At 32.2% G+C, this 10,162-nt stretch overlaps 1 protein-coding gene across 1 annotated transcript; it reads left to right on the top strand.

Moving 5' to 3' along the window:
• The first annotated feature begins 293 nt into the window (after positions 1–293).
• LOC105630412 (F-box/kelch-repeat protein SKIP11) lies at positions 294–3,375 on the top strand. Its single transcript, XM_012212222.4, has 2 exons — positions 294–543; positions 1,395–3,375. Exon 2 carries the CDS (start codon positions 1,506–1,508, stop codon positions 2,784–2,786), a length of 1,281 nt encoding a protein of 426 aa, XP_012067612.1. The 5' UTR covers positions 294–543; positions 1,395–1,505; the 3' UTR covers positions 2,787–3,375.
• Positions 3,376–10,162: the final 6,787 nt, after the last annotated feature.

Raw genomic sequence — 10,162 nt, 5'->3', positions numbered from 1 at the left:
TACATTAAAACCTTCCCAGTCACCACAGTCAACTCGTGTTTCCACCGCCGCTTACCGGTTACCGGTTTTTAGAAAGGGAAAGTTTTTAGTTTCTGCAGGGGCCCAGCTCCACCTCCCACCACCAGGTCCACCACCACAACACCACCACCTCCACCCATGTTTGTCTCTCTAACACTTTAAAAATATATAAAAAAAAAAAAGAGAAACGAATAAAAAGATAATCAAAGAAGAATTAGTGGCATATGGTAAACATTTTATATATATAAATTAAGAGGTTATTGTTTGGAAAGATTATTTAATTTTATGGTTATATAAAATAAGAGAGAGAAAGAGAGAGAGAAAGGGGACCTCTAAAAGATTTAGCTCTCAAAGCCAATACCAAAGCTCCCTCTGATTTGCAGAGAGAATCCAAAGGACGACTAATAGAGAGAGAAGTATAGAACTAAGAACGCGAAGAACAGAAACAGAGAGAGGGATAGAGAGAGAAACAGAGATTTAGATTTTGAAAATTCCAATCAAGTCCTTTCTCTTCTTATCCAATCCGTAAGTCCCTGCTGCCCCTCCCTGCGTTATTATTCACTACTCTCTTCCTCGTCTTCTTCTCCTTCTTTTCTTTTTCTTGCTTTCTTTCTTTTTTTTTTTTTTTTTTTTTATCTTTTCTCTTCATTTCCTTCTATCCTATATTTGTGACTAACGAACCTCTAAACAGATCTAATTCAATAGAAACGTTAAGTTGTTAGATATTTGGACATCATTTGTTTTTCTTTTCTGGGGTTCATTCGTTTTTGAGATCTGGGTACTCCTGTATGGAAGTAGTTTAATCCTGAATTTGCTGTTTCAGCTGAAAATTTTGTTTCTTTTGACTTGGTTGTTAATTACAGTGAAATTTGACCGTTTCCAAATTGAAAATTTTGATCTTGAAGGTTTTATTACTTTCGCTTTTTATTGGGATCGTTAATTTGATTCATTGAATTCAGATCGGTTAACGTTTGTAATTTACAGCTAAAGAAAACATAGGTTCTATCTAGATATTCTCCATTGGGCGTTTCTGGGTTTCATTTCTTACCATTGAAACCAAATACCAGCATATAACTTTTCTAAAATTTTTCGCTTCAGTTTCAAAGAAACAACTTTTATTTTCTTTAATATCTCTCTTAATACCGTGAAAACTTCATAATTTCTTCGTTGGCGTTTCTGGGTTTCATTTCCCCCCCCCCCCCCCCCCCAAAACACAAAAACAAAAAAAGTCATAATTTATAATAACACACGAGAATTTTAGAATTCCTAACTTTTTTTTTTCTGGGGAAGAGAATATAACATCAAATTCTCTTAGTATACAACTCCCTACATAGGGTCTAATTCTATGTATTGACTGCTGCTTTTGGGGGCTTCAGGTGCTTGGATTTGCGGATTTATTTCGTTGTACTATAAATGCAAAAGAAGGATTTGGACAGTTGATTTGGGTTGATTGGTTTTATTGCTTCAACTGGCCAAATTACAGAGACATGTTGGAGGGTCGTCGGTCCTGTTTGGTACCAAGATTGTTTGGTAGCTCTTGCCAGCCAGAGTCCCAGTGGTCTTTCATGCCTTTCAGGCCAAGCCGCGGCAAGCACCCTCTAGACGGCTCCGACGAAGATTATCGACCAATTAAGTATACCAGGGTATCAGATTCTCGTGAAACTAGAGGTGAACAACATGATAATGATGATAGAGCAGGGGAATCTTCAGATTCTGATCCCCTTATTGATTCCATTGGCCGTGACATGTCTATCAACTGTCTCATTCGCTGCTCTAGGTCTGATTATAGCTCTATAGCTTCTCTGAATAGGAGTTTCAGGTCTTTAATTAGAAGCGGTGAGATATATAAATTGAGAAGGCAACGTGGTGTTATTGAACATTGGGTGTATTTCTCTTGTCACTTGCTTGAATGGGAGGCCTTTGATCCTATTTCCAGCAGGTGGATGCATTTACCTAGAATGCCTTCCAATGATTGTTTCATGTGTTCAGATAAGGAGTCTTTGGCTGTGGGTACTGAGCTTCTGGTATTTGGTAAGGAGGTGATGTCCCATGTTATATATAGGTATAGTATTTTGACTAATTCTTGGTCTTCTGGGATGACTATGAATGCTCCCAGATGCTTGTTTGGGTCTGCTAGTCGTGGGGAGATTGCAATTTTGGCTGGTGGTTGTGACTCTCAGGGAAACATCCTGAGCTCCGCAGAGATGTATAATTCTGAGAATCAAAAATGGGAGACACTGCCGAGCATGAATAAACCAAGGAAGATGTGTTCAGCAGTGTTTATGGATGGAAAATTTTATGTTATTGGGGGAATTGGGGGAAGTGAAACAAAGCTTCTTACATGTGGAGAGGAATATGATTTAGAAACAAAGAAATGGACTGAAATTCCTAATATGTCTCCTGGCCGGAGTGGCACTGCCACAGAGAATGAGATGCCTGCAGCTGCTGAGGCTCCTCCGTTGGTAGCTGTAGTTAACAATGAACTTTATGCTGCCGTGGACGTAGAGGTCAGAAAATATGACAAGGAAAGAAGATCATGGTATAAGGTGGGCGCATTGCCTGAGCGTGCTGTCTCAATGAATGGTTGGGGACTTGCATTTAGGGCATGTGGAGATCGGCTTATTGTTATCGGTGGACCTCGGACTCATGGTGAAGGTTTTATAGAGCTCAATTCATGGGTTCCAAGTGAAGGGCCTCCTCAATGGAACATGCTTGCGCAAAAGCACTCTGTTAACTTTGTGTATAATTGTGCTGTGATGGGATGTTGACGAGTTGGATTATGTGGGCACCATGTGAGCTATAATGGTGCCTCATGCTAATGGGATGTACAAGATTGGTTTGTTCTTCAACACAGGTCTCTTGCTAATGGTAATTTCCCCCTTTATTTGTTTTTTCACATCTTTTTCCTTTTAGTGGGGGGATGGGGAAGAAGTTCAGATTTTACTCAAGACTCAATAGAATGTCTTCTTGGAAGTCTTGAGATTTTCTTTTTCCTTTTTCTTTTTCTTTTTTGTTTAAATTGCAATTACATTTTCTTTCATTGGATTTGTGTCTTCCCCATTTGTAGTGACATGAGAAAATTGAAAAGTTGATGTCATGTAGCAGAAAAATAGGTTTAATAATGTGAAGTATCAACACATTTGGTAGGTTGTCTTAGTGTTTGCTGAAGCGATTTCTTGTCCTCTTTTCTAAGAACACAGAACTAGTTATATGGGTTTAATGATCCTTAATTTTCTTGGCATTACCTTCAAGGGAGGAAATAAACTCTGAGAGGTTGTATCTTGGATATGGCTTATGTACTGATTACATTAATCATTGCAAATGATGGGCTATATATTATTAGATTCTCTTTTGTAATTTCTTGTGTATTCTTATGGTATCTTTTTATGAATTTTTCTATCATTTGTTATATGTACTGATTTTCTATATTTAGCCATTCTCACTTAGACAGAATAAATCGCCAATCTCCATAAGTAGAATCCTGGCCATGAAAAAGCATAAACATAGATTTCATAGGACGATTGCCCTATCTTGAAAGGCAAATAACTATGATTTTTTTTGTAGTTAAATAGAAACTTTTTCCATTTTGATGCCATTATAAAAATTAAGATTTGTCTATGGTTTATTGGCAATTAATCATTGCCTTTTGTTGAGCATCGACTAATTAGTTATTTTATTTTCATGACACACAAAAACAAAACATCACATGAGTAGTTTCTGGATAAAGGTACTGTTGTTTGCTTAGGGTTGTATTCTTGTGACCTATGAAATGTCATGGTTTGGTTTGTTTTGGGTAGTAAATGAAGGTTGATTGTGTTTTACTGATGCATAATTTTGAATAACATATCCTCAATTATCTGAAGACTAGCTAAGATAATTACTATTCATAGTTTATGTGTGTGTGTGCATGTATAATTCAGTTCAAAGTACTTTTATGATCGGAGACTGCCTTTCAAGGATCTTCCTTTTACATTCTTCTAATGATTGGGATTTCTTTGCAAGTATAATTTGGCCTAAATAGCTTCTGTCGCAGAAAATTATGAACCATTTCCTTTCTACCTAGTGACAATCTATTAGCTTTACCTACTAGAGTTAGCTTCATTTGTATCTACAGATGGAATTATGGGGTTCACACCTACATCTGGGCCTTCCTGCATTAAGCCAGAAAAAGAAATCCGTTATCTTCTTGTTAAAAGTCTTCCACATCTCCTGGATTATGTTTTCATCTTTTACCATCTTTTTCCTATATATTTTCATCCTTACTAGGAGACGAAGTCAGGCATTTACTTGTAGCTGTTGCATTTATGTTATGAAGCGTTCCTTTAAATATCAGTATATCATTGTTTCTGTTACCTACTACTCTTCTGCAGATATATAAATTTATAGCTATGACAGTGTGAAATAGTCACTAGTAGTTTCATTTATTTTCCTCCTTGAAATCACTATTCATTAATAATACCAATCTAATCAGTTTGCACTACATTTTTTATGCATGAGTCGTTAGTTTTTGCATTAATTTCTTTTTGATGTATTAACAGTTCTTATAATGTGTCGATCTCTTGTGGATATTCTGAGCTTTGAACCAAATGATGTGTGGCTCTTCTGTCGCCTGTTGGCATTTTTGCTACCCTGAAATGCGATTCACATAATATCCAGTTCTATGTTATATTCAAGGCGTTGCCTTTCCAAATGTTGGCGTTCAACTTGTAAGCTAAATTTGTGATTTAGAATTGAACTAACGCGGGAAATCCTTTTTGTTCAACTTTTATGTTTTTAAATTCCCAGTAGAAATAAGTGTGGTCAGCCCGCTTATGAATTGCTTTTCTTTCGCATCTTTCACATATCACATATAACATTTAGCCCGCATTACTAACACTCTGTTTGGTTGGAGGTGAAGGAGGGGTTCATAAGGGAAAGGAGAGATAATTAAGATATATACCTCCGTTTGGGAAGGGGTGAGTTAAAGAAAGATGAGGGTAAGCTTTACCCTCCTTTATCCCTCAAATCTTAAATTTTGTGACAACCCTAAATTGGGGTGTAAGGGAGGAGAGGTAAGTAACTTAATATTTTTGTACTATATTTAATTATTTATCCTTCTCTTTGCCTTTCCTAATTCAACCCTTTCCAAACATCAACATAATTTTATTGGAACTCCTCTTACCATTCCCTTTCCGTTAATTATCCTTCTCTCACCCCATCCAAACGGAGTGTAAATGGAGACACCTTCCTTTCTATCTGCCAATGTAAGAGCAATAAGCAAAAATTGTATGAGAACTGTGGTTGTGTAGGTTTTTCCAACTCTTGTATCTGCAGTTTTATGGAGTCTTCCAGAAGTTTTGAATCAGATATGATAAAACACCCATGCTGTATATATTCTTCTTTTCACGTTGTTGTTCTTATTCTTTCTTATATTTACCTCCCCTTTTTTTCAAGGTTATCCATGAAAAGGAATGTAGATATATAAAAGAAACATGATGCTGATATTCTGCGTTTGACATTTTCCAAAAAAAGTAAATTCGATTATGCATTACATGTTGAACATGATTTTTATTGTTCTTGGTTAGAGCTCCTTATGCAAAACAATCTTTCTCTGTTTCTGGCAGTCCGTGTAAAGAAACAGAAGCAATTATATGAGTTTTGGTAAATCATATTGTCTCGTGTGGAAATAATGCTAGATGTTCTGTTAATATTCATGTCCTTTGATGCTATGTTTGAGATAGCTGTTTTATGATTTGATGCTGCTGCAGATTGCAGATTTTCTGAAGAATGTCCTTTTCTTGTTTTCGAAACTCTGAATATTGTTTCTGAAACTTCCATGACAATGAGATGATGTTAAGGTATTGATTTGTAAAATTAACTATTTTAGTAGCGCACCGATTATAATAAATGATAGAAGCAGTATTTTTATGCCTAACAGGATCTAAGTCTTTCATTCTGATTTGACATTTATATTGAAACTATTTTTGAAATGTTATAATTTTAGTTGTTGCTGGCAAATATCTCGCATAAATTTTGTGGGCTTGGATTTGTTCGTTGCTGGCAAATTTGAGCTAGCTGAAGGCCCATTTACGAAAAAATTAAATATACATTGAACTTTACAAATTATTATATTGAATTTCCTTGTATCTCAATTAGAGATATTGTATATCACAACTAAATTCACTTATTCTTTTGGGGTTTGGCAATTTCATTAAAAACTTGATATTATAAAATTAAAAAATAAAAAACCTAGAGGTAAAATTACAATTATAAAAAACAAATTCACTTGTGTATTTAGTGTTATTTAAGAAAGTGGAAAAGAAAAATGAATGCATAAGATAAAACAATAATAAATAAATTGGTGGTTCAAAATTGTGGCTAATGGCTATGCGTATATGTGTGGTCCTATTGAAGAAAGTTGCTCTTCTGCTTGCAGAATGTTGCAGCTGCAGAGCATGCTGCTGTTAATTCATCCCAACTACAACATATTTTTATTCTTTTTGGGGAGAAAAGAAAATGCAAAAAATTAAATAAACAAATAAAGAAGAAGAAGAGGAAAAAGGAAATGATTCCTCCATGAATAGCAAATGAGGAAATAAGGGCAAACATCTTGGAACAGTTGAGGTATTTTTTTCCAATTTTAACAAGTTTTTAATGAATTTATGGATAACAAAAAAAAGTTTTTAAAATAATTAATATTAAAATATAGAAAAAAAAAGTTTTATCAATAAACTAAGTTACAAAAAAAAGTTTATTGATATTAAAAGCAATATTAATTTTTTTTTTTTAAGACAATGAAATTATAAATAAAAATAATTAATATTAAAATATAGAAAAAAAATGAACTCAAAATATAGTTTTCCCTAATCTCATGCCTTTTTTTTTTTTTTTTTCTTTTTTCTGAAAACCCAAATTTCACTAACATTTCTGGACCAGAAGGCTTCACCGTATCAGCATTAAGTAAAGCAATCACTCTTGAAGAAGGTTGAGCTAATAAGTACTAATCCCTATATGAAAGTATTTTATTAAAAGTTCCAATGGGCTGGGCCTGGAAGTGATTAGCTCTGCCCATTGGACTCATGACCTTTGGTTACAATCTTATCGTTGTTTGACAATGTTTTCACATAATTCAGAAATGCAATATTCATATATTAGTATTAGTATTATTTTTTGTTTAAGATAATATATTAATGGGAGAAATAATAAGATATTAAGCAACTGGGAACAAACTCTTGATGAAAGAAACTATCATAGTTATAAAAAAGATGAGCTGCTCTATTTGATTGTCTCTTGATCTAATGAATACTAACATTTATTCTATCTTTCAAAAGAAATTTACAAATCTTTACTATAATTTCTAAATCGGAAATATTTTGGTGAGAAGAACAAAAACATTATGAGAGTCAATAAAAATGGAATCCAATCCTAGCATATGTTAGGATTATTAGATTAATAATTTAAACCCAAGAAATAAATTTTATATCTAAGAATCACATTCTCAATTTAATAAAATGATTAATTGAATAAAATAACTGATGATTGGACATATTCTGGATTCCAAAATTTAGGAAAGAGACTCCTCCTCTTCCTGGCCTAAACAATTTCGGTTGGATTCAAAATTAGTATTTTCAATTTGATTTCGATCTGGATTTTTTTTGTATCAAGTTGGAATTGAACCGATATCCACCCAAGAAACAAGTTGATTTATGGTGGCGTGGTCTCCTCCACTATGTCTATGTACTGTATGATAGATATATTATGAAGAGCTTTATTAATTAAAAAGAAAAAAGAAAAGAGCCAGATGTCAAATTATATTTGAGACAATATCTGATAAGAATCCGAAGCTGCCCAATTGTGCTCATTTCCTTTTGCCTCGTTTGGGTTATTTATCAATACAACTATCATGTTGTATTTATATATATATAAAGCATTATAGCTAAACAGAAAGTGCATTGCCAGCTAATTAGAGCTTAATTCTTTAGTGGGATTCATTTTTGATGTCCATCTTCCACTAATTGTTAACAGAAAAAAAAATATATATATATATATATATATATAGTAGAAATAATAGCTTTATTTTATAAATAGTTTTCTTTCAGCTCTCATCCCTTTCTATTAAAATAATAATAATTCCAATTAAGTGTAGTTTGATTGATCTTTTTATTTATATGAAAAGTGAGAGGTCTTTCTATTCTTTTTTTTTATCAATTTGGTGAAGTAAGAAGAGAACTACCCATATTGTATAGTCCGCATTGAGTCTTCCAATGAATAATAAAGATGAATTTCATTTCATTCATTTGTCATGTAACATCAAACGAAATGATAACATATCAAAGAGCACAAATGGATTTAATATATATAATTAGGTACTTTTAATCAAAATAAAAAAAAAAATTAAACAATGTTATCTTCAACATAAAAAATTGAAAAAAAATTATGTTCCTTTCAATTTGAAACCCCCACTTTGGAAACCACATAATCTTTATTCACAATTAAACCACAGCATTGGCATACATCACTAATATTAAGATTCTTATCTAAAAATTTTTGCCACAAAGATATAAATGTATAGTTATCAAGAGAAGAGCATAGACTTTAGAGGCATATGCACTTTTTTAAGCTTTGCTTTATTTTCTGGTGTAGCCCTTTTAAGATCTTGTGAAGATATGATTAGTTGATACTTAGCAGTCTTGAGCACTAATTAGGTACAAATCAATTTTCTATCAAAACCCTTTAACACTAATCCTAAAAATTATATAGATTTTTAAATTTATAAAGTATTGGAGAATATATAGAAAATTTTAATTGAGGCTTTGTCCAACTAAATTAAGCTTAAGTGCGAAAATTAAATATATATATATATAAAAAAAAAATGAACTCCCCTTTCAAAAAAAAAAAAAATGAACTTGTCTTGGACATTGGGGAAATAATGAAAGCCTATATTCATCATTCATATATTATACAACCTTTGATTTTGACTACCCAGTTGTCTTTATTAATTATTGTATTATGTTTTGTCTTTCTTTTTCTTTTTTTTTTTTTTTTTTGTGTTAAAGTATTGTTATGAGTTTTTTTTTTTTTCCATATCGTATGAGCTTAGTTGTTTTTTTTTTTTTTTTCAAATTACTAGGAAAATATACTTTGTCCCCTAGTACTCCGAAGTCCTTAAGTTTGATCCTATTGAACTACTCAATCTTCTATTTAGGAAATACCATTTTGCAATTAAGTACCATGTAATTATTTAATTATATTTGTTCATTTTACATTTAATATATTATTAGTACTATCTAGTTCCAAATTTAATAGTAAAAATGAGATTTTTTTTAAGACAAAATAACTAAATAATTTAACAAAATCAAATTTTAGAGCCTTTTTAATAATTTCTCTAAACAATAAACATAAAGTAATAATTTCAGTCAAATATCGAGGACATCATTGTAATTTATCCTTTTCTTCTTTAACAAATATGGTGGAAGTGCAAAGTTGATTCTGAGTTCGTGTTATAGATTCGGAATCATAAATAATAATAATAATAATCTTAACGGCCAATAATATATGTAAATATTCCATAATTTTGTGGCATGTGGTGATTTAATGGTCAACTCATTAGTAATTTGGCATTAGGGTTTTGGAAGGGCATTTTCTTGGTGCTTTGTTCTAGTTTTAGTGGAGAATTGGGAATTTGGGAATTGAATGTATTCTATCAACTACATTAAAACATAAGTAGATGGTCACATCAATGTTATGTAATTGTTATAATATCTATATTTAATCACTTTCCTTTTTTTTTTTTTTTTCTTCTTTTGAAAAAAAAAATATTAAGTAAGGTGTTATTGTCAATGACATCATATCATTTCTCAAGATATGGGTTTATAGCTCTATGCCTATTTTAACAAGTAGGATTTTGAGGTTAATGGTAGCTACTATAGCTAGCTAGACCACTAATTTTCATTAATTTGAATGGGAAATGATTAAGTACATCCTTTTTTCCATCTACAAGTTCATTATATACTTATTTAATATCATATTCAATGCTATTCTCACTAATTAATCAAATAATGTCAAGGCTTTTGTCTCTCTCTTTAGGCATATGCTTTTATACGGTCTTTCATGTTTGCTTTTGCTTCCTTTTTTTTTATAGACGATGGAGAAAAATTATTATTTT

Source organism: Jatropha curcas, chromosome 5, assembly GCF_041381405.1.
Source record: "Jatropha curcas cultivar XTBG-Jc1 chromosome 5, XTBG_Jcur_1.0, whole genome shotgun sequence".
Classification (NCBI taxonomy): domain Eukaryota; kingdom Viridiplantae; phylum Streptophyta; class Magnoliopsida; order Malpighiales; family Euphorbiaceae; genus Jatropha; species Jatropha curcas.
The sequence above is the reverse complement of the archived record's forward strand: the minus strand, read 5'-3'. Positions and strand labels throughout refer to the sequence as shown.